Source organism: Zootoca vivipara, chromosome 14, assembly GCF_965207765.1.
Source record: "Zootoca vivipara chromosome 14, rZooViv2.hap1.1, whole genome shotgun sequence".
Classification (NCBI taxonomy): domain Eukaryota; kingdom Metazoa; phylum Chordata; class Lepidosauria; order Squamata; family Lacertidae; genus Zootoca; species Zootoca vivipara.
In genome coordinates, this window is record NC_142597.1 from 6404124 (window position 1) to 6429606 (window position 25483).

Genomic DNA, 25483 nt, shown 5'->3' on the forward strand with positions numbered 1-25483 from the left:
ATAGCACTGATTCTAACCAAGATTTATAACACAAATGTAAACAAACTAAAACTAGTATGTCTTATCTCAATACTGTGCCATGCGAGGGAGGCCTGCGGAGATGTCATTGGACAAGCTCTTGTGGCCTAACTGGGGGCCACCCCTAGGTATCAGGTTTGGGACCTACAGGTCTGGGATTTTCCTGGCCTGACAACTCTACTACATGTATGCAAGCTTATTCTTGTTAGACAATATGGCAGGGGAGGGAAGAACTTCAGTACCAGATGTTTCATAAAGCAGGTTCTCTCCATAGGAGAGAACATGGGTTGCGGCAGGGCTAACAAGACGACCCAGGGTTTGCGGGGGGCGGTCTGATATTGGGCTTTGATTGGTGGTTTAATTGTTGCTGGGGATTTTTGCTTGTTGCAATTTATTGATTGACAGCCCTTGCTATGTTTAAGCCGAAGGAGCAGTTTGTGCTATCTCTTTGCTGCTCGCTTCGAATCTCCCGCCCACCCTCCGCTTTATTTAGGCCCCTTTGCTTTGACCTTGCAGTGCCTATCTAGGGGTCACCTGTATTCAGGGGCCTGGTAGGAATTTTGCCACTTGACTGATTGGCTGGTGTCAGGTGGTTTTTGCCTACCATACTGCAATTAGTCACAACTTGTAAGGTTGCGGTTAGTCATTGGTTCAAATAATTGGTCGAGGGGTACGGATTTTGGCTGGGCCTGACCCTCATGTGATTGCTGCTGCCATATAGAAGTATTCCGTTAAAGGAATCCCGGGCTCCACATGTTTGTCTGTTTATCCCCGCTAGGGGTCAGGACCACGCATGAGCCTCGGGGAGCATCTGGGGAGAGGACAAAGAAGGGCTTGTGCCCCCTGCCCCGTCCTCTCTCAGGGGGTGCTCACTTACTGACTCCCCTACTAGGCTAGAGGGAGTCAGATCTGTCCCAGGCAGGAGACAGATGGCTGGGAACCAATGACTAAGCAACCACTCACATTTTGATTGTATTTTAATAAAAAAGTTGTGGCCAAATTTAATGCCAAAAACCTTAACAAAAATTATGGTGTCAGTGTGAGTTATTGGGGGGTCCTCTTGGTGCCTCGGCACGCAATGAATCTCTCAACAAGGTGAGAGTGTTGCAGGTATATTCAGTTTGAAAAGCTGTTACCCCTTCTTCTCCTATTGGAAAGCACATCCTTTTAAATCTCTGCAATGTAACCAATCACTGTGCTTAATAGATGTCCTTTGTGCTCCCTGCCTCCACACACCTTTCTTTTATTCTGTCCTCCAGAGTAACTGAATTAGATATGTTTTTACAGCAGGAGCATTATGTGTAAACCTATGTGATTTTGGAAGTGACAGCAGTTGTAGCAACTCTGGAGGGTACTGAGTGGGAGAGAAATGTAAAAATGTTTGTGCACGCCGTATTTCTTCCTGGTATAGTATCAGCGACAATACTCCAATCAATATTTTATTAACTTGGCAAGTCACAAAGTTCTCTATATGGATGAGCTGCAATGATTCATGGAAGAATCATGGAAGAACAATAGCCTTATTTTATGGCAATGCTTATCGAAGGAGGTTCCAGCAAAAACCCAGCCATCCATTGCAAAGACAGTACCCATTTACTGAACTTGTATGACAAGTAAAACGTTTTGTAGCAAATACACATAAAAGCTTGGTGATAAACCCCCTCTCATTATGCAAAATCTCCTAATGTATTATCAGTCTTTAAGAAAAATGCTCATGGGAGGGGGGTATTGTCTCTATTTAAAGGCAACGTTTCCAGATTACTCTATTGTCAAATTTTTGGGTTGAATACAAGTTAGAGGCTCTTAGTGCCTGATCACAATGAATGAAACCCATTACTGATTTATGAAGCTTAACTATGATACTGTACTTAAGTAGCATATTTCTGTTGATCCAGAAAGTGGTAAATTAAAACGCTGGGTTTCAACCAGTATCCATGAGTCCACATGGGACATGTGTGGGCATGTACATTCCATCGATTATGCAAACAATATTGTTTATTGCAATGGTCTGAAGAATGTTGCAAAGTTTTTGCAGCAGTTGAGGCATGTTTTGACCAACCAGGGTTGTTACCCTTCAAAGCTTGTAAGCTTGTTACACTTCAAAAGTCATTAGACTCCCATCATTCCTAACCAGCAAGTCCAATGATCAGGGATGGAGTGAGTAGGGAAATAGGTTCCCCATCTCTGATGAAAATAGCCAGGAATTAGCATATCCCAGAGAAAGCATCTTCTCTTGTATGACCTCCCTCCTGCAACTATTCCACCAAAGCTCTGTTCAGGGTGCCTTTTGTGCTGAAGCAATATCAACAGCAACAAACTAAGATTAGCCTCCACTAGAAACAGGGCCTTTATCATTTCCACCCTCTTACCGTGAAATGGCCATCACATGAAGGCCCATTGGCTCCGGGCTTTCAAAGACAGGTAAACAGAAGGAAAGCTCTGTTGAATCAGAACATCATCTTGTCCAGCAGAAGTAGCTCCTCAGGTGAGGTGGAGTTGCTTCCTGGCTGGTGGGTCGCTGTTGTTTATCATGAACGAGAGGGGGAAGAGGGAGGTGGCAAGGAGGCAAATGTGGTACAAGGGCACCTGGGGAGTCAGTCCAATGTTCCTGCCATTGCATTTGCAGGATACTGACCTCCAAGGCTGCCAGCTCCTGGGGCTGAGGCACAATGGCCTCCCCATTTTTTTTAGGGGGCTCAATAGTCAGAGGGCCCACGCGGGACACCAGGACATTGCCTCAGACCCCCTCAATTGTCCAGAGAAACTGGTGCCTCTGAAAGCAACACCAACCCACCTGCCAGGAAAATGCCCCACCCAGCAAGCTACTTCTGTCACATGACATCTGTTTTCCACAGAGACCTACTAGGTGACCCAGATAGGACATGTGGGCAGTATTGTTCTTGTTATAACCATTGCTTTTGAAAATACAAATGCCAAATACTGAAAGAAAGAGAGGACAACCTGCTGCTGTTCATCTGTTGAATTCTTTCAGCTTTCATTGGATTTTATTGCTTTTTATGGAGTTTCTTGCTTCTAAAGAATCTTGTGAAGCGCTTTGTAAATTGGGTAACCAAATAATGATATAAAGAGATGATATGCTCGTTGGTATATATGTGTGCGTGCAATTCACATTAAGCCAGGAACAGGTGGTTTATATACAGTAGTAAACTCAGGGAAGAATTTGGGGCTAGACATTAAGGTCCCAGATTTAGCAGGAGGACACCCCCCACCCAAAATGCAGGAGGGCTAGTGCACCACATTCTGAAGGCCATCCAAGTGTCCCTGTTTTCCAGGGACAGTCCCAGATTTCTGATTTGATCCCAGAATATCCAGCTTTTCCTTAGGATGTCCCTATTTTCATTGGAGAAATGTTGGAGGGTATGGTAGGATATCCCAGTTTTCACTGGAAGGTATGAAGTTACTTGAGCCTCGAGCCCTCTGAAGGCAGCCCTGTATAAAAGGTAAAGGTAAATGACCCCTGACAGTTAAGTCCAGTCACAGATGACTCTGGGGTTGCAGTGCTCATCTCGCTTTACAGGCCGAGGGAGCTGGCATTTGTCCGCAGATAGTTTTTCCTGGTCATGTGGCCACCATGACTAAGCCGCTTCTGGTGCAACGAAACACCGAAACCAGAGCAGCTCACGGAAACGCTGTTTACTTTCCCGCCAGAGCGGTACCTATTTATCTATTTGCACTTTTTGGTGTGCTTTCAAACTGCTGGGTTGGCAGGAGCTGGGACCAAGCAACGGGAGCTCACCGCATCATGGGGATTCAAAGCGCCGACCTTCTGATCAGCAAGCCCAAGAGGCTCAGTGGTTTAGACCACAGCGCCACCCGCGTCCCAGTCCTGTATAGGGAAGCTTTTTAATGTTTAATGCTTTATTATGTTTTAGATACGTTGGAAGCCATAGGCTCCAATACTTTGGCCACCTCATGAGAAGAGAAGACTCCCTGGAAAAGACCCTGATGTTGGGAAAGATGGAGGGGACGACAAAGGAGGAGATGGTTGGACAGTGTTCTCGAAGCCACCAACATGAGTCTGGCCACACTGTGGGAGGCAGTGGAAGACAGGAGTGCCTGGCATGCTCTGGTCCATGGGGCCATGAAGAGTCGGACACGACTAAACGACTAAACAACAACAACACAACAACATTTTCATTGGAGAAATGTTGGAGGGTATGCATTCTGAATTAAGTGAAGTAAAGCAATACACATGCCATCTCAAGATGTCATGTGGATTACTTTACTTAAGGCAGCATAAGACCATTGGAAGCAAGGATCACTGATCCCTACAACAGCTATGCGACGTATTGTCAGTATTATTAGCCCTATAAGGTTGCAGATGGGTGAGGGGGAATCTGAGATAGAAGTGGCGTCTCTCAGAACATGCGACCCTTCAGATATTCTAGGACTGCAGGTCCCATCATCTTTGGCCACTGACTATGCTGAGTGGGCTGACAGGATGGAGTTCCCTGCCCTTGGCTTATTTCACAGAGGGTCATGGCAGAAGTGAGATTTGAAGCAAGGGCTTCCTGGTTCCCAATTGAGCATCTTAGCCACAGTGTTGCACTGGCTCTCAGCTGTATAAAGTGCTTACTTCAACTGTGCCAGGCCTCTGCTCCAAACAGCCCAGTGCAGCCTATCTTGGCTGTCAGGTAGGTCTTACGTTAACAGGCAACACTCTCAGGAACCTGTCAGGACCCCAATGCCCCCAACAGGGTCCAGCACTGTGATGCTGCCACCCTCCACTGAACGATGTAGACTACAACCCTATACCTACTTTATTGGGAGTTATTCCCGCTGAAACTAATGGGACTTAATTCTAGATAGGCATACATAGTCTTGCTTTATTCAAGATGCTGCTTGTTCATAGGGGTGGGGGAGAAATCCGATTCAGGTCTCATTTAAAGGTAAATCAATCAAGTGTGCACTTTCCTAAACAATATCCGAACCAAAACACAGCTATCTTTCAAAATATGCACTTATACAAATTTTACTGTGCAGAACACCAACCAAACAATGTTTATAAAAATGCATATATTAGTGGGACGTGTGCATAAAAATGACTATATTCCTGAAAATAACACACACTATCATACAAGGAAAAATTGCTTGCAAAAACTGTACACATTAGTCAAAACCACACATCAAAATGTGATGATTAGGACAAATTTGAACTAAAATGCTAATACATTTTCATGAGGATTTTTTTCTAAGGCAAATTTCTACAATGTGAATTTAAGCTTGGAGGGGGAATGAGAAACAGAGAACTGAAACTGAAATATCCTTCCATTCCTACTAGTTTGTAATACTAATTTGCTCAGCTCCTAATGCTCCCAAGTCCTATGGAGAGTATAAGAAACCAAACATCATTTTCCAAAGACGTTCTCCCCTGGCACTGAATGTGAAATGATAAATCCTTGCATCTATGATATTCATCAGTTAGGCTTACTAGTGTTTTTTTTTACATACCTTTACTCTTGATGACACTGTTATTAGAAGGAACTTGAGTTGATCACTATGAAACTACTTCTGCAAACATGCCAGCTGCTTTGTAGGAATGTATCAGGGACGATAAACCTGAGACCCAGAGGCCAAATGTAGCCCTCCAGACCTCTCTATCTTGCTCTTTCTTTCTAGATTTAGTTACAGATAGGTAGCCGTGTTGGACTGCCATAGTCGAAACAAAATAAAAAATAAAATTCCTTCCAGTAGCACCTTAGAGACCAACTAAGTTTGTTTTTGGTATGAGCTTTCATATGCATGAAACCAAACTTAGTTGGTCTCTAAGGTGCTACTGGAAGGAATTTTTTATTTCCTTTCTAGAAACACCATTCGCCCAGTGGCAGACTTTGGGCTTGCAAAAGTCAGCAGCGCACTGTGCGAGGCCAAAATTCAGCGCCCCTCCACCTCTCGCCTTTTGTTCTGCATCACTGTTGTGGCACCCCCTATGGCACCCTCTTGGCTCGGCACCCAGTGCGAGCAAACCAGTCATCAGGGCCAGCTCTAGGGGTAGGCTGGGTGGTGCGGGGCGCCAGGGCGCCGGGCCAGCAGGGGGCGCCGCGTGCTGTGCCCACCCACCAGGGCGGGGGCGCCGGAGCGAGCTCCACACCACGGCGCTAGGGCGCCCACCATGCTTGAGACGGCCCTGCCAATCATGCTCCCCTAAATCTGCGTCTGCTTTACCAGCCCTTCTTTGCACCCTCAATCCCCCCCCTGGCTGGATTGTGTCCTGAAAACTCTAGACAGATTATACAGAATCTGGGTAGAAACGAGTATATGGTACAAAGGTAACATTTACATTAATTGGTCTGCACACTCTGGCCTCTGGCTCCACCCACCACTGGTATGTTATCCCCAGAAGGGAATGCAGCCCTCAGGCTGGAGGGGGAGAAATTCTCCCCTAGAAAACACACTAAGGGAACACAAAGGGAACACATAAAGGTTCCTTAATGGTAATCCATTATTCTCACTGAATTTGTCAATTACTTAACTTCCCAATTTGAGTCAATCCTTGTGATTCTTTATTGATTGCAATTTCCATCATGTCCTGCATTTTGTTTTGTAAGGATGTTTTAATTTTCAAGTGGATCTCAGTCATGGCTGGTGCTAAAAAGCAGACTTTCAAGATAATGTCATAAAAATGCCCACACTAAATTTACAAGGAGTAAGCACATTTTTGGGGTGGGGTGGGGGGGATGAATAAATGCACATCCACTGGCATGTCAAATGAGAACTCTCAGGAAATGGGCATGCTCTCCTCCCCACAAGCTCATATATACAAACAAAATTTAAAATCAACTCAAAAGAAACGCACCCGGTAGTATAATCGATGGAAATGTTTCCACAGGAAGCTCAGAGATACCTGTTTCCTTTGCAGTCTTCACACCTGACAGAGATAACTGTATTAGGGCATATAAGTTTATGATGAAGTTGTTTGAAATGTTGTTACAGCAATGATATCTGATGATGTCAAAATAGATAGGATGATCGCTTTTATGGGACCGGCCATCTCCAGCTAAGCTCATAAACTTGCAAGCTTGGCTGAACTCTTGCAAATTGAAAATTGAACAATGTGGGCAGCATAATGCAATGCAGCCAAAGGTATTTTTTGCTCCTCGCTTCCGTGGACATACGATGTGTGCATACATGTCTATCTATCTATCCATCCATCATTTTATTGGTGTAATTGCCTTAGAGATCAATCATAAAACCATTTACTGTATTTAGAAGTAAATTCCACAGATTTCAAAATATGGCTAGTCTCAGTGCCAGATTGTTTGATCATATAACACCACTTTCTCCGCAGCTGCTGACTTACAGCCCTTCCCTTGAAAATGGAATGGTGGAGAATTTTGGAGATTTCCTCCCTAAAGAGCCCATATTAATTTATTTCATTTAAACAATTTATATACTGTATTGGTTAACTACAATAGTCTGTAAGGTTTAAAAAGATACAATACCAAAAAATTAAAAAATCAGCAAAGACTATAAAAGCAAATGTAGATTAAAATGCTTGATACATTTAAAAAGACTTCAGTAAGCACTGGAGGGTCAGTACAGGGCAGGCCTGTCTGGCCTCAACTAGAAGGAAGTTTCATAAAATTGGGTCCACAATACGAAATGCACGGCTCCTGCTGGGTGATGGCCACAGAGAATCACTAATAGGGTTGCCATATTTTAAAAAGTAAAAACCAGGAAATTCCAAAAATTATTGAGCTTTTTTTAGACAAACCCCAAAGTTGTTGATCTCTTTTATACAAAAATGCCCCCCAAAAAACCACCACAAATTTTTGATTGAAAAAGATCCAGGACAAAATCACATATATTACCAACGATTGACGATTGGCAGATGAAGATGATGGAGTTTATGGGATTGGCTGAGATGACCGGAAGAATCCGCAACCGGGGAGAGGAAGCGACTGAAGAAGAATGGAAAGACTTCAAGCTATATTTAAAAAAATATGCAAAAGTGATATATCAAGATTAGAATTAGGTTGTAAATAAACTGTGGAAATTAAGAATATGTTAAATGAAAGGAGTAAAATAAGATTATATAAGGTGATTAAAATGGGTTAGAATTTGCTAAAGTATAAACGTGCGAAAGAACCACAGCGGAAGGGAACCCGAGGGGGTCCCCATATACAATGTGAACAAACAAAGGAAAAATTGTCTTTAATTGCGTGTTTTTTGTGTGTTTTTTTCTTTTTTCTATTCTTTTTGTAATGTGTTATAGTTTTGGAAAATTCTAATAATTTTTTTTTATAAAAAGATCCAGGACAAAGTGTCACCTTTCAGAAATTCCCTCCAGATGTCAATTCCACCTTTGAAATCCTGGTAATGTCCAGGAAAATCCAGGTGTATGGCAGCCCTGATCACTAAGAGTGACTCCCCTAAAGACCTTAGTGATTTGGCAGGCATATAAATGATTATATGGCCCTGGAGATGTCTCCTACAGGAGCTTCTGAGCTGCTTCCTTCTATGCTGCAGCAGCATCCCCAAAATGGTCAGAGATGGTACTGCAGATTTGTCAGCCCAGCCCAACCAGGTGGCATGAGGAACAAATAGGAGTTTGCTTAGCCCTATATATAACTGGGCTTTCCCAGCAGTGATGTATGGAAGTGAGAGCTGGACCATAAAGAAGGCTGATCGCTGAAGAATTGAGGCTTTTGAATTATGGTGCTGGAGGAGACACTCGAGAGTCCCATGGACTGCAAGAAGATCAAACCTATCCATCCCTTAGTGCTCACTGGAAGGACAGATCCTGAAGCTGATGCTCCAATAGGCCTACTTTGGCCACCTCATGAGAAGAGAAGACTCCCTGGAAAAGACCCTGATGTTGGGAAAGATGGAGGGCACAAGGAGAAGGGGACGACAGAAGAAGAGATGGTTGGACAGTGTTCTTGAAGCTACTAACATGAGTTTGACCAAGCTGCAGGAGGCAGTGGGAAAATGGCGTGCTCTGGTCCATGGGGTCACGAAGAGTCGGACATGACTAAACGACTAAACAACAACAACATATATAACAGCTGTCCCTGTCTTTGTTATTTACTAGTTGTCTGTGAGGGAGGATCCTAAACAGTCTTCTCTTGATTTCACTTGACTCAGCCCTTTGTCTGCTCCAGACCCTAATCTCCAGTCTTGTTCTGACCTACTGGGCCTTGCTGACACAGATAGAACCATTCTCCTCCCTGCTGAGTTCTACAATGACAAAAATGAGACTAAGGACTTGTCCACACTGTTGTTGTTGTTGTTGTTGTTGTTGTTGTTGTTGTTTGAATTTATATACTGCCCTATACCCGAAGGTCTCAGGGCAGTTCACAAAAAAGATCACAAAATATAAAATAAAAATAAAAACAATAACCCAATATCCCCCCCCCAAAAAAGACCCACATTTTAAAAGGGTATATGATGTTGATCAGGTCAACCAAAGGCCTGGTTAAAAGGGAACGTTTTTGCCTGACACCTAAAGCTGTATAATGAAGGTGTGTAACTGTATAACTTCCACTTGTCCCGTATCTAGAAAGTGCAAGTTCAAGTGGCTTTCTGCTTGCCTCATGCTTTCAAGGCACAGGTCTGAGCAGTTTTGCCTTTGGCCCCGCCATTTTCTAGTATATGAGAAATGGTGATTAAAAATCATTCAGGTTTTGAGGAATAATAATAACAATAAAGTAGTAAGCAAGCCGTGTACAAGGATCACTTGGAAGTCATGAAGTAGGCGGCTAGAAACTAACCTGGTCATTGCTTCACTGGATTTGAAATTCTCCAGAAGAGTCACAACAATGATAAACATGTCACTCCATCATGGATAAAGAGTGACAAAGACACAAAGCTAAAACATAATATTTATCTCTTTGGAATGCAATATTTGATTCTTATATGGCAAGGACAGCTTTGAAGTTACTGAATCTTACTACCAGTATTCAAAAGAAAATGGTAAAAACAAAACAAACCCCCCCCCCACTGGATCATTGTCACTGAGATGCACAATCTGCAGGTACCAACAGAAGGTGTGAGGTAGACTGTCCTTAGAGTTTGGAGTTATGAGGGCAATGTCCCAATTTTTCATTTTCACCCCCTTTTTTTTAAAAAAAGAACAAAAACTTTTTATTAAAGGTTTTTCATATTTCAACATGCATAAACACTCACTGTCTGCAAAAAGCATATCCAGAACTAAAAAGGAGCCAAACAACAAGGGAAATGAATAAATAGGGGAAAGAAAGCAAAAACAATAAAAACAATAAACACATCCTCATTGTATTACAAATCTAATGTATAGAAATCGTAAACCTTTTCAATAAGTCAAACAATTCATCCTTTGTCAACTGCATAAAGCACAACCAAAGAAGGGAAGCAAACTATATGTGGAGATTCATGTTAAGTGGGTTATGACCATAACTGTTTTGGTAACAAATGATACCAAGATGATTTCTGCGTGTCAGGAGGTTTAACTGCTTCCATATAAACCACTGTATACACTGGAAGTGGATACTGTACTAAATGCCAATGAATGTATATATTTTTATTTCCCCTCTTCAGTGGGAATATGGCAGCTTGTATCAGATGCGAGATGTGGGGTGGGGATAAAAGCCCTTTCCGGTTTCCCAGGTGATGGTGAGCTGTCATCTTGGAATGAAAACTCAGTGACAGAGCAAGAGCCATAGTTCAGACGTGAAGCTTTATGTTTTATATACAGAAGGCCCCGTGTTAAATCCTGGCATCTGAAGGCAGGGCTGGGGGTGTACCCTGCCTTAAACCCCAGAGAACTTCTGTCAGTCAGTGTCTACAATACTGTCTACAGTATCTTCCTATGCTTTGCATCATGTCTGTGGAAGGTTGATCTCTGACATCTCCAGTTAATGGAACTCAGAGGGGAGGGTTAGGGGAAACTCCTACAAAAGACCTCAAAGTATTGCTTCCAGTAAGAGTTAGATGAACCAATGACCTGACTCAGTAGGAAGCAGCTCCACTTGCTTGTGACCCAGATCAGATTATTGCCTCCAGGCTGGCAAGAGTCCTTGCATGATAGAGGAATCAGCATGCTTTGTCAAGTCGGGTCATGTGGTTTTAATGATCTAGTACAGGCATTCCCAAACTTCGGCCTTCCAGATGTTTTGGACTACAATTCCCATCTTCCCCGACCACTGGTCCTGTTAGCTAGGGATCATGGGAGTTGTAGGCCATAACATCTGGAGGACCGCAGTTTGGGGATGCCTGATCTAGTATCTGTTTGGCCTTATTCAGTGCATAAATATGGTAGGTTGCTATTGGGCAAATTTGGTGCTAGAGGCTAGGGAGGAAAATCACAGAGGACAAAGGTGAACACCCTGAGGCATCCAAGTAATGGGTGAGTGTGAAGGGAGGTGTAGACTTCTCCAAACTAACCCAACAGGGTTTATCAGCTTGAGGGGACCTGGAGCAGGAGTCAACCTGCAGACCATGACAGTCTGAAAAATCTTCCTCATTATATCTTCAAGGCATGTGGACAGTGAAGAGGAAATGTTTTGCTGATCTGACATTTGGAGTCATCATGGGATCATCCAACCCATGGGTAGGCAAACTAAGGCCCAGGGGCTGGATCCGGCCCAATCGCCTTCTAAATCCGGCCCACGGACGGTCTGGGAATCAGCGTGTTTTTACATGAGTAGAATGTGTGCTTTTATTTAAAACTAGTATCATAAAGCCTGTTAAATTAACGGGTGCTAGAACATATGGAGGAGTATCAGGGAGCCAGGCAAATAAGACAGCCCCCCCCCCCGCTAGACAGCCTCACTGTGTGAGAAAGGCAGCCGCTTCCTTTATTGTTCCGAGGCCTCGCCAAACCCAGAAGGGGCGCCTGAGGGTCTCTCCAACCGAAACCCGGGGTAGGGGCACAGGCGGCGAAGGCGGTCTGAGCCCGGGCCCGTGACTAAGCTGTCCTTCCGCGGCCTCCGCCCCGGTGCTTCTTTACAGTAACTCCCTCGCAGCTCGCTGCCCCCGAGCATGTGCAAAGCACCACCCCAGCCCTACGGCCACCCTGCCTCCCTAAGCCCTGGCTTGCCGGCCATGACTCAGCCCGGCCAGCCGCCGCCTCCCTCACCTGTTAAAGTGATCAACCACACTCAGCAGCACCCGCTCACTCGACGCCCAGGCCAGCCATTCCCCTCAGACCCGCGCGCCTCCCGCCATGGCCGGGGACAGTGAGCAGGGCGTGCAGGGCCGTGGGAGGCCACCCGGCGACGGAGCTGTTGGCGGCGGGGAGCCTTTCCTCATAAGGGTCGGCGGGGGGAGCGCCAGCGGCAAGGTGAGCGGGAGGGCTGGCGGCGGTGCACTTCCCCGCTCCAGGCGCCTCTCTGCATGTGCTCAGAGGCACTGTCACCATCCAGATGGAAAAGAGCCTGGCTGGGGCGACTCTGCGACCTCACAGGCGCCTCCGCAGCTGAGGGAGGGACGGGCGTCCGCCACGTGCGTGCAGGCTCCGCGCCCCGATCTCCCTCCCCCCGCCCCACGTGTGCGCCCGTGCTTGAGGCCGGTTGGCTGGACCCGCGTGTGTGCGCATGATAGTGTCCTGGGCCAAGTGTCTCTGCGCTCCAAGTCCCAACGGCTGTCTGTGGGGCACATGCTCAGTAGTGCAATCCCACGGACACAGGGACTGGACGCAGAGACACTTGGACTTTATTATATGTGGGCTATTTGTGGGGCATAGGAATTAGTTTATTTCCCCATATATATATATTTATAGTCCAACCCCCCACAAGGTCTGAGGGACAGTGGACCGGCCCCCTGCTGAAAAAGTTTGCTGACCCCTGACAACCAAATGAATACCCAGCGACTCAGTAGAATATATGCCTGCACTCAATGTATGTGCTTTCAATATTTAAGATCAGGTATATAGCATTATTAAGTTGTGCCCCACAGCTTGTTTCAGTTACTATATCGCAGTGTCTTTATTCTGTGAAAGTGGGGCCAAGGTTACAGTCAGCCTGAATCTTCAAAGATTCTAAAGGCTTCTCCTGAATGACCAAGCTGACTTTGTTGTGGCAAGAAGAAGAAACTGCCTGTGATCATTTCTAGAGGCTCGTTTGTCTGAAAATAATTCTACAAGACAAAGATATAGGCTTCCCCAAATTAAACCATAAACCATGAGCAGATTTATAGAATTTTTCCTTATTATCTTTGAAAAACTACTGTGTTCCCCCACCCTGGGGATGGTGGGGCAGGGGGAGAGAATGCATTTTTTAAAGTCCAGAAAAGAAACTAATCGACAATGTGCCATTTGTTCATTTTCAGCAAATATTAACATGGAAGACAATTTTCTGTCTGTCACGGGTGCTTTAATTTTTACTAAGATGAATGTTTTAAACAGCAGAGAATAATTAAATCATCTTCTCTTTCAGAAGAAGCCTCATATTCTCAATGTGTGTTTTCAGCATTTTGTAAATCATCTAATGATTTTCTGCTCGTTTAAATATTGCTTCCCCGTACCGAACTGATTAGCTAATGTGAAATGTACAGGACAGACGTTAGTTTCAGAAAGGCACCAAGTTCCTAAATCAGCTAAAGATTTCCTGCTACTGCTTATATTACGATTCCTGCGAAGCTGATTAGGAAAATGCAGAACCTGCTGAGATATTCCTCCCCCCACCACACCATTTCCTCAGGGTTACCTTCAATATATTCAAAGTGAATTCTACTGTAAAAAAAAGGCAGCATTTAAATCACAGGAAGTGCAGAGCGAACAAATTTTTCCCCAGGCAAATATCCAGCCAATCAATCTTTAAAGGAAACTGGGGGCAAATCCTGACTCTGATATAGGTGCTGGGAGGCATTTTGCAGGTGTGCAAGTTCTCACACTATTGGAAATTAACTATCTCAGTTCCCGATTAATGTCCAAAGACATTGTGAATGAGAGAAGGAATTTTATTATCTCTATCCTTAAGCTTGGAGTCAAGGCAGGCTGTTCATCTGTATAAATAATACACTCTTTTAAATTGAATCTACCTGAAGTACATTCCAGTTAGGAGTGTGTCTGCCAGGTGCATTCCTGGTCCCCTGGGTTTATCTACAAACTCATTTCACACATAGCACAGACCAGCTGTTACACGATGAGGGCTTTTGCCTTTGGGGGAAAATAATGTTTGTGATGATCTCTAGAACACCTAAGAGGGTTTTGATTCTGCAGCCCCTTTTCAAGGCACATGGATTGATTGGTTTTCAGTCAGATGCTGGCTTAATGAAAAGTAAAAGGATTCAGTAACAGAGCAACTGCTTTTGCAAGCAAAGGATCACATTGCCCAGGCCTAGACTGAACCTGTACCAATACATCACCCAGGACTGGTATGAGAGCCAAAACACGATGGCGGCTTCACTCGACAATATATTGAAAGTGAAACCGCCACCACTCCTGAATCCCTTTGCAACCAGCCTGGTGGCAAAGGGACTTGGGAGCGACGACAGTTTCACCCACAATATACAGTACTTCTGTCTGGTGAAGCCGCCATCATGCTCTGGCCCTCAAACTGCAGAGGGAGAAGCAAGTGGCTTCGGGAAGGCACTGGGGCCAATGAAGCTTGCTCCTCCCTCAGCTACCTGCGCGGACAGGCAGCTTCCTTAAACTGCTCCACTGAGGTTCAGGAAGTCATGCACCCCTCAGCAGACCAGTTTAAAGAAGTTACCTGCCTGTGTGAAGGTGGAGAGAGAGTCCTGCGGACAGAGCCTGACAGGCTTGGCCTGCAGGGCTGCCTCCACCTTCGCTCAAGTGGGAGAGCTGCCTCTTCTGCCCTGCGCTTGGCAGCAGGAACAAGTTGCCTCATCCCCTGTGGTGTGTCACAGTGAAACCACTTCAGCTCCCCCAGTCAGAGTGGCAGCAGTTTTGCAGCTTGTTCCTACTTTTCAACATTGTGATGTACCGCCAAATCGAGATGTCAAAAACCTGACATCGCCCCACCCTAATCCAGTCCCCCAACGTCTCCAGGTAGGACTGGAAGAGACAAATGTCTGAAATCCTGGAAAGCTTCCACCTGTCCGTGTAGATCAGGCATGGCCAAAGCTGGCCCTCCAGATGTTTTGGGACTACAACTCCCATCATCCCTAGCTAACAGGTCCAGTGGTCAGGGATGATGGGAATTGTAGTCCCAAAACATCTGGAGGGCCAACTTTGGCCATGCCTGGTGTAGATAGTACTGATCTAGATGGACCAAAGTCTGCTTCCTATGTTTTTATGTCCTATCAAAATGTGATTGCACACATTGGAGGGGTCCCTACGAAGGAGGGATGCAACTTAAAATGATGGACTATTCAGAGGTAGCAGGCTAACAACAGTATAAGAGAGCAACAAGATCAAGTATAGAAAGAGGAGTGGGATTTTTTGGTGGGATATTTGGAAAAGAACTGTAAACAAGTGAAAACGCTAGCAGGATTAAGGTAAATTAAACAGTATAATAAAGAAATATGAATGGGGAGAAATTAAACTAAATGGTTCTATCAGAATGTGCAGAAATTATGGGAAAATTAAAAGAACCATGGAAGGGGAAGAAGCAAAGTCGCTGAATGTATTATTACAATGGAGGATATTTAATGGTGGAAATGTATATTTGAAAACTTTAATAAAAAAAGTATATATGTGTGTGATTGGACATTGGGCATTCTACATGCAAAGCATGTGCAATCACCAGCTTCACCAGAAAATAATCTTCCCTCATATAAGACATTTTAATGTTAACTTCTCTAATATAGGCATTGTTTTTCACTTTCTCTCCTAATATATGCGTTTTATAAGCTTTGGGTTGGATATTTCAGAGGATAGCTGTGATATGTGCACCGTACGAGTTAGGTAGGTTTGTACTGAAATGTAAAGCGATCAGAATTTCTGCTCCATCAGTAACAGTAGTGATTAATTTGGTGGGGTTTGGACCTTGTTCATAATGGGTCGATGTTTCGAAACTATTAATTCCAAATTGCTAAGCATTGTTTGATATTTTAAAAGCCACAATGCTCTTCTTAACATGAGTGTGTTTCTGTGTTGTGTATAATCACATGGATTTTGCCCATTATATCACCAGGTTTTCTTTTCAGCATTTGTTACGGGATGTAGAAATATCATCCAATTTGCATAATGAGCTGCTGCACACAAATGGTTTGTGTCTTGGAGCAAATGAAAGATTATTTCATGCAGTGGCCATAAACTGACCTGTAGTTTCTCCCTCCTGCCCACCACAGCAGGGTATTAGGTCCTGTTAACTGGCTCCAGATGGATGCCCGAGCAGAGGCTGAGGGGAAGGCTGGTTTCTAACACCAATAATGTCAAGAGTTATTTTCAGGATCAGAGACCATTTGTCCTGTCTAGATTTATGTAGGTTATTTCCCAAGAAAATATCAAAGGCATCTGTTCGCCATGGTTCAAGGACCAGGGAGCTGGCTTGGTGATGTTGCAATATTTTAACATGCCAGAGTGTAAAAGGAATGGCTCTAAAGATTCTGTGCCCAGGGCAGTCCAACACTTCTCCCCCCCCCCCCGGCATCAGAAGTTCCCATGTTTAGAAAGGCACTCAAAAACCTGTTGTATTTTTGAGGGCACACTTTTATAAAACACATGGTGCTCATTTCAGCTCATAGCAAAAGGAATAATGAGCATATGTGCAAACCATTCCATGCATAGCTGCCAAGTCTCCCGTTTTCCTCGGGAAACCCCCGTTTTTCCAGCTGTCCCCAGCCGAAAAAATGGATTTTTTTTGTTTTCCCCCGGTTTATTCTGGTGCGGCGGACATTTTGGAACTGGGCGGAGCATGCTCAGAAGCAACTTTTGATGCTGCTCTGCCCAGTTCCAAAATGGCTGCAGCGCGACTTCTGGTGCGGCAGCCATTTTGGAACTGGGCACAGCAGCATCAAAAGTCACTTCTGAGCATGCTCTGCCCAGTTCCAAAATGGCCGCCATGCTACTTCCGGTATGCTACTTTCAGTCCGGTCCCTTATTTTTCAGAGAGGAACTTGGCAGGTATGCATTCCATGTCATTTTAACTCTTGTTCCTTTGGAATAACATTTTGGCAGACTACGAGCGCAGTCCTAAACCTGGGCACTGCTTAGTCAGTGGGATGTCGTGGAGCAATGGCATCACTGCCACAACCAAGCATGCCAACTGAAAGAATGGGGCATCAGGAAGATTGCTGAATCAACCTGCAGTTGGCACAGTGAGTGAGCATGGATTTGGCCTAATCTCATCACATGATGGCAGTGGGATTGTCTTGAAATCCAATATAATCAACCCCTCCTGACCCTCTAAACACACTTTTGGGGGCTGGCTGCTGTCTTTTGGTTGAGGGGCATTTGTAGGTGGCACTTCCACCAGCGTGTTTGCAGGCAGGAATAGAATCATAGAGTCGGAAGAGACCACAAGGGCCATCCAGTCCAACCCCCTGCCAAGCAGGAAACACCATCAAAGCATCAAAGGAGGTGGAGCTCTGGGCAGGTGGAATGAGCTTGTTGCCATTTGCTTTGTGGAGCAAACAGAACTATGGGGAGGCCAGTCAGATTTTACTTTGGTACTTCAAATTATGGGTTAAAATCAGTCTGTTTTGTACCTGCACTTTACTCACCACTTAGCCTTCCTTGGTCATACAGTGGTTTACACAACTTTGAATAAAAAAGGGTTCAGCTACATAAATACGTCAGTGGTTATGTGCTTTCATTTGCTCCAGATTCTTTATGCTCCCCTTGTAAGCAAAGAGAGCAAAGGGCCAAAGTCACACCAGTCAACGGAACAGAGATGAGGAAGGAAGGAAAGAAGGTGAGGAAAATACACTCAACAGAATCAACGTCTGGTTGAGACTGTCAAAACATTATTTTTCCCTCATGAAAGAGTTCAAATGGCAGTCAATTCTCCCTCTCTACCACAGCACTAAAGTTAATGTCTAGGGAAACAAGGGGGTTGTAATGCCCTGGGCATCAATTTAGGGGTGGACAAATTAGCCAGTTTTGGATTTTCTCAGTTGCTCATGTCTCCAGTAAAAATTATAATTTCTGCAGCAATTTATGACTTTTATTTTTTTAAAAAGTCATTAAAATTGTGAGCAGGTTGGAGCAGATTTCTCCTCATAATCACAATTTTGTGTGCAGTTTTGATTAATACAAACATTTTTTCAACTCAATCTCCTCTCAAATAATGCTTCTTGCACATTATTTTCATTAATAGCATGAGGGAGGCTCACCTGGCGTATTTGTTACAGATCTTTAGGTGACAGGTAAAAACATTCCTCTTCTCCCGGACCTTTGGCTAATTAAACAGTCTATGGCTTTTTAAACTGTGTGAGTGTTTGGGGATATTGTTTTTGCATGTTACCATGGTACGTATATTTTGTGTTTTTATACTGTAAACTGCCCTGGGACCCTTGGATGAAGGGCAGAATAGAAATTTATTATTATTATTATTATTATTATTATTATTATTATTATTATTATTATTATTTAATACTGCTTTTGACGCACACTTTCCTCTAATGTATGCCTTTTTTTTGTAAACATCATCTGGTTGGAGAACTGTTCCACAAAATTCAGAAATGTGCAAATTTTGAAGGCTAGTTTGTGTATTGGTTCAAGAAGTGCAGATTCTGTAGTTTCTCATTTACAGAATCAAAGGGGATGGGATTAAGGACTCACAGTCAGAAAGAAAGTTTGCTGAAGCACTGCTACACCTCTTTTTTCTTGTTGGTACAATCTGAGCCATGCATAAGACATAGCCTTGGATGTGGTCAGCACTTACTTAATAAGAGGTATGCACTTTTACATGCTTCATGGTTCTCTTGACCAGGACAGTTATTTTTCCTGTAGCTATTTAACCTTGCTATTGCAGTTGTTTGCACTGGTAAATGTACAGATTGTACTCTTAGTGTAAGGGTGCAATCTTATGCTGACTTCTTTGGGATGGATCTTCTCTGCTTTTCTTCGGACCACATCAGCGAGGCCGAGAATGGGGTCCTGTCATCTGGGCAGCCCAGGATCTCCATACACACTGCCCAGGCTTGCGCTCCCTTTCTCATCCCCTGTGCACTCCCTAATTCCCCCAGCCCTCAGGTGCAGATTTGGGGAGGGGGCATGGGGGGAAGATGGGGAAAAGTTCCGTTGCACAAGTGCAAATACTAGTGGCCAATGGAGCTATGGCATTGTTTAGGGAAGCTTGTAATGTTTAACAGACCATTGTATTTTAATATTTTGTTGCTGGGGAAACCCAGCCAGATGGGCGGGGTATAAATTATTATTATTATTATTATTATTATTATTATTATTATTATTATTATTATTATGCCTTTAGTGTTTCCAAGTCCATGACACTAGTCACAGGTCAGACAGAGCTAATCAAACACCTCTGAAGGATTCTTTTTTGTTTTTAAAGTTTAAGGGAACTGTGGATGAAATTTATGCTACTTTGGGGGGAAAGGGAGCTGCTGTGCAATCAAGTGTTCTCCAGTAATAATTGTTTCCCCAATTTGAATCTAGCTGCAGAGAGGGCCATCAATCACTACTGCATTGCCCTTTTGAAATCCATTTCTTAAATGCCATTAGTGGGTTCCCAAGTGCATCCTCCTATCTTCTATTTTTCCCACCCTCGGGTCACAAGATGATGGTCACATTATTATTATTAGGTGTAGGAATCCAACAGCAGAGGAAGGGCCTCAATACTTCACATCCTTGATCTATGTGATGCTGGGGGTTATGCATACTAATGTGTACAAATTCAATAGCTCTTTTTGGTGGAAAATAAATTTTAAATTGAAGCACTGAATAAAAACATTATTTACAACATCTGAAGGGTCACAAGTTCCCTCCTCTATTTAGGCACCACAATACACTAGCTGCCAAGGGATGTAACAATATTCATTAAAATAAGTGCTGTATCCATTCTGCTGCAGTTCAGTTTCCATCAAATACTATGTTATTCACCCTGATGATGTCTTCTTTTCTTTTCTTTTTTACAATAATTTTATTGGTTTTCAAACATAACATTGTTATATAATAAAAATAAAAATATGTGTTTGGCTATATAAGCCTGTGACTCCTCCCTCCCTCCCACTTTTCAATGTAAGCTGCATTACTTACATTCATTTCAAAGGAAACACCCTAAACTATTTTTAAATGTGATGAAATGTGTATCATTTGTGGGCTTAAAAAACAACAGCAACAACAATTAAGTGAATGAATATTAAGCATATTCATTTGATTGTTTTCTGTTCCTGACCACAGACAAACAAATGATCTTCAGCAATTTCCTCATCCTTTACTGTTTCCATCAGAATTCTCCAGTATCCATAATAATCATTCTGCTATTAGTCATTTCAAACTAAAATGCTTCCTTGGTGGTGGCGCCCCATTTAATAAATTTCATTCCATCAGAGATCTGATTGTGGTTTGCTTTATCCAAGTGACATCTTAAAATCTGTATTTACATACAGGCCTTTGACACATAGCTGTGGCAGAGGAGAATTTTATATCCTAACCAATGGCTGAAAGCTACATTGCTATTATATATTGGTTTTGACTATTGTTTTATTTCAGGTTTCTATGTTCGATCAATACTAGCCTCCTTTTTTGGAGGAAGGGCAGGATCCAACAAGTAATTTAATTACTTAATTGATAAACTTCACTTACTGCCCAGTACAATACTGTAAGTCTGAATGCAGTGTAAAAACTGCACGTTTTTTGCATGAGTGCAAAAGCACATTAGCCAGTCTAATGAGGGCTGCAGTAGGCCACACCCTTCAACAAAGAGATACATATTTTACAGCCAGGTACCTCTAAAAATCATACTTCAAAATAAATGGTACAATATAGACAATAGGGGGCAATTCTCCCAAGAGCAAAGAAACAAAAGATGCTTGCTTTACTCCATTCAGCAAAAGGCAAATCGGCTCCAGACACCTTGTATCTTTTCCCCATAGGATCTTACACAAGAGTCAGGTTAACATTTAGTGACATTTAAGAATGATTCAGAGTAACAGTTTTGATGTACAGGACTTTGCTAGGCAGGTGATGTTTAATGCATATCCTCCTAGGCAGGAGGGGAGGGGAGGGAGAACCACACTAAAAGCACATAATTGTGCTTTAGTCAATTGAATATTGACTAAAAGCACATAATACCTGAACAATACAATTACAAGTTCCCTGATCCAGGGAGAGCAAATCCAACATGCATCTGGGCTCAAGGTTCCCAGATTGGAAATTTGTATTGGAAATTTTTGAGGGTGAAGCAAAACCGGAGGCTCATTCCAAGAGTGGAGGGGCTAGTAAAAGTCTCAGAAAGTTTTTTTTGGGGGGAGGGCTCAGACCTAGTACCCAAATATAGCCCCATGGGCCTCTCCCTCTGGCTCTCAGGTCAGACCACATATCCTCCCAAAGGCACACCTCTCAAATAGGCCTGCTTTGTACCTTCCTCCAGTTCTTTTGCCTGACGGGAATTTCTCATTGACTGTAATAATGACTCTGACTTGCCAGGATGGAGAGTTGTGTATGTAAAAATCTCTGACCTCTGGGTGGTTGGACCGTAGTCTCCAGTTCCTGAGTAGCATGGTGGGTTCCTTGTGTCCCACCCACTGCTGGCATGTGGATGCCGGGAAAATTGACCATGAGAGAGGGCAGCCCTTGGTCTGAAGAGCCACAGTGCCAAAGGTTCCCAGGGCAGCCACTTATGCATTGCCAAAAAGGAACAAAGCAAAGAGGGAACTTATCGGAATATAATGTTTAAGGGCTACTGCATATGTGCAGGTGCAAATCTAGAAATGATGCCTGGAATTTAAATAAAAATGGAATATACCTCATCTCTGAGGGAGCAAGACTGTGGCCTAGATAATCTGTGTTCCTGCTCAGTTTGCTGCCCACTTGCTAACTGCTGAGGAGCACCTGCAAGGCCTTGCTCTCCCTTCTGATGTTTAATTGATCTTAAAACTGGACTTGTTTCAGATAGCCCTTCACACACACAGAAGCAGGTTTTGATTGCAAGCAGCACAATATCAGCAGGATTCCCTTTTGGGCTCTTTTAAACAAAGTGTATATGTGGCTGGTGCACAAAGATAACTGAATCAAATCTCATGTATGCATCAGTTTTGGGGAAAAAACACTAAAACAAGAATAGAAATAGGGGAAGCAGCTATTCATATGAGGAGAAGTTCGTAACCAACCCCTGTCCAAGTGATGGCCCAGTATCCTCTGAAACCTTGCAAGAGAGTACTGCTCATGACAGCAATCATTGGCTGCAGACTAAATTTCATCATCTTAACCAGGTTTGCAATAGCTCAGACAGACACTTAGTTTCTCTTTGCCAACACACCAAAGAAACATTGAGGCAATAACTTTAGAAGCAGACTGTATTTATATAACAAATCAGAGGATCTGCAACAAACAGATTTAACCATACAGTATTTAACTAAACTAAATTTATCCGGGCAGGTGATTTGCAGGAAATGGGGAAAATCATATGTCCTGGACATTTTCACAGCCACGTACTGTGGCCACACGGCAAGGATTAGAAGAAATTTCTCTCTCTGCAGCATGCACTTTATGTGTGAATCCAGCAGGCACACCACGAACCTGCCCTGGTGTGCCTGCTAGGCCCCAAAACAAATGTTTATAGCACTGTATTCAATTAACAATTCCTTAAAACTTCTCACCTGCCGAGACTAAATCCCAAATGAGTAAAAAACAAAAACAAAACCCCACTCCAGCCACAAACAACACTCAACAGTGTGAAGTAGGCTACAAAAAGAAGTCCGAAACCCAAAATCCTACTCAGCCACAAATAAAGTGACCAGCGAAACACACACTGTAGGGAGGAAGTACAGGTGCCAAACAAAGGAAGAGTGTGGGACAGAGACAGCTTAAGTAGCCTGGTCTCCATCTCTTCCCTCATTGGCTAATTGACGTCCTTGCGCCACAGCATGCTCCACCCCAGACCAAACCACCTCCTCCTCTTGTAGGCATGGAGTTTGTGGCAAATTCACCCTCCCCTCAAGAGGGTAAATGAGATTCCCACAAAATTAGAATTTCAGAATTCAAATGCACATTTTTTTAAAGTCACAAGACTACCCCTGTGCACATGCTCATAACTGACAGTTATTGGCTGGAGGAGCATGAGGGTTTGTAGGGTGTGTACAGTGAGACCACAGCCATGAATATTCTTCCAGTTCTGGCACAACTGCCATTAGTATGGAAAGGAAAATATCACAATCACTCTCTAAAAGCAGTGACATATGATCAAAGGGGCAGACAATCTGCTACAAATTCACCTTTAAAAACCTTGGCTCAAACAGAGCAACTATATCACTGGTAAGTGCAGAAAGCCCCTTTGATTGCACATCTTCCCTTTCTGTTGCATTGTGCAAATCATATTGTGCATACTGACTCGATATTCTTTTGAGCCGAGGGAATTCATTTTGCCTAATCAAGTGGAGAAACCATGGTGATGAATGTATGCACGAGGGAGCAAAATAGAAGCAAGCCATTATATTATCTTTAAAATGTTAAAGGCTGACCCTGAAGTCAAGGAGAAATATTCATATATGGAATTATCCTGAATCATTTAGTTTTGCTGTCTTTCGTCTTTGCTGTTATTGGAACAAACAAAAGGAAATGGTTCTGAAAATTGACAGTAAAAGCACAAATAATCCTCAAGAATGTTTGCTAGCTGAACTAAATGAGGGAAGTTGTGGGTTGTGTGTGCGCTCTCTCTCTCTCTCTCTTAAGGTAATCATTGCTTTGATCTGCAGTATGTTGCTTATGTTTATTACACCAAAAAGATGTGGGGGGAATCATCCAGGTAAACAACACAAGGCCATCTCAAAGATGACCCTCAGGTAGCCTATGAAATAACAATAAGGAATAAGAATAATAAGAGAGTGCCTCAGCTATAGAATTAATTCCTACCTTATTCACTGCACAATCATCCATGACAATTCCTTTTTGAAACAGGACTTCTCCGGAGAGCTGAGAAGATAATGGCAAGGAAACAATATACAGCTCTATTATTATTTGTTCAAACTCTGCAGTCCATCTAGGTACAAGACATTCACCATCATTTGCAAATATAATATAAATTAAACAATCATTTGCCAAGATCATTATTAACAAACACTTCACTAGCAGCTCAGCAGTTTTTGTCTCTAACAAATAAAAACAATTAGTTCTCCTCCCCACCAAGTACACAAAATGGGTGGCATTTTACTCAGATTAGACCCATTGAAATTATTGAAACTTAATCATGCTTGTTAAGTTCAGTGGGTCTACTCTGAGTACCACTCATTGAGTTCTTTCCCCCTGCTCTTCCAGCAAACCCAGCCATTACTTTAAATGGGAAACCCAGGTTTGTCTAGCAAGCCATTGAGCAGAGGAAGCCAACAAGTTGCCACCAAATGTTGTTGGGTTACACCTCCCATCATTCCTGTTCACTGGCCGGTGTAGGTGAGGCTGATGGGAGCTGAAGTGCCATTTTTACTGCTGCATCACATGCAGACCCAGTGGCCTCAAGCCTTCCTCGGTGCAACACCCACAGTCTACTTGCGTTCCAAGATATAGGAGGATTTTTGTCTGGAATCTTCTCATATGAGATGACCCTTACTACTAATATTATGTGATGGGGAGAAAAACTCATCTCTAGCCATGTTCCCCAAATGATGCATAGTTCTGAACAGTGGTATCTTGGTTCTCAAATGCCTTGGTACTCAAACAACCTGAAACCCAAACACTGCAAACCCGGAAGTAAGTGTTCCAGTTTGCAAACTTTTCCCGGAAGCCGAACATGCTCCGTTTTGAGTGTCGCACTTCTGTTTTGGGTGTTACACTTCCGTTTTGAGTGTTACGCTTCTGATTTGAGTGCCACACTTCCATTTTGAATGTTACACTGAGGTCTGTCTGTTTTTGCTATTTTGCGTTTTTGTGGCTCTTTTGTGTGTGACTGTGTGGAACCCAGTTCAGCTACTGATTGATTGCTTGTGTGACGGAAGTACATTGTTTATTGCTTTCATTTTATGGATCAATGGTCTCGTTAGATAGTAAAATTCCTGTTAAATTGCTATTTTAGGGGTTATTTTTAAAAGCCTGGAACAGATTGGGGCTTCCTGTTTCCGGCTGTGAGAAATGGCACTGACATCAGCCGTGCCGGTGATTCAGGGTTGATATGGGGGTAATTAGCCCTGGCAGACTCCCCAGGGTGGGGGAGGACTGTCTTGTAGACCCGCAGACTGTCTGAGATTGCCAACTTGCATCAAGGTGCAAATGGCAGGACGCTGAGTCCCAGAGCATGGCACGTCTGGCACTCTCCAAAGTCACTCTCATAGCCAGAAATATCTGTTTGATAAAATAATTAGATTTGGACAATAAACAGACATAGTCTGTACCAAAGAAGACTGAGAAAAAACCTGCAGAACTGAACAGTCCCTGGTGTTTAAGCTTGGACTTCAAAGAGATTCTCATCATGGTGTTTGGATTACGGAGGTGATTGGTATGTTC

General features: G+C 43.5%; 1 protein-coding gene across 1 annotated transcript in view; it reads right to left on the reverse strand.

Moving 5' to 3' along the window:
* LRRTM4 (leucine rich repeat transmembrane neuronal 4) overlaps window positions 1-25483 on the reverse strand; it is a 412227-nt gene that overhangs the window by 171045 nt on the left and 215699 nt on the right. Inside the window, exon 3 of the mRNA XM_035139892.3 lies at window positions 23903-23962. Coding sequence (XP_034995783.3) covers window positions 23903-23962 — 60 coding nt within the window. The remainder of the gene's footprint in view (window positions 1-23902; window positions 23963-25483) is intronic.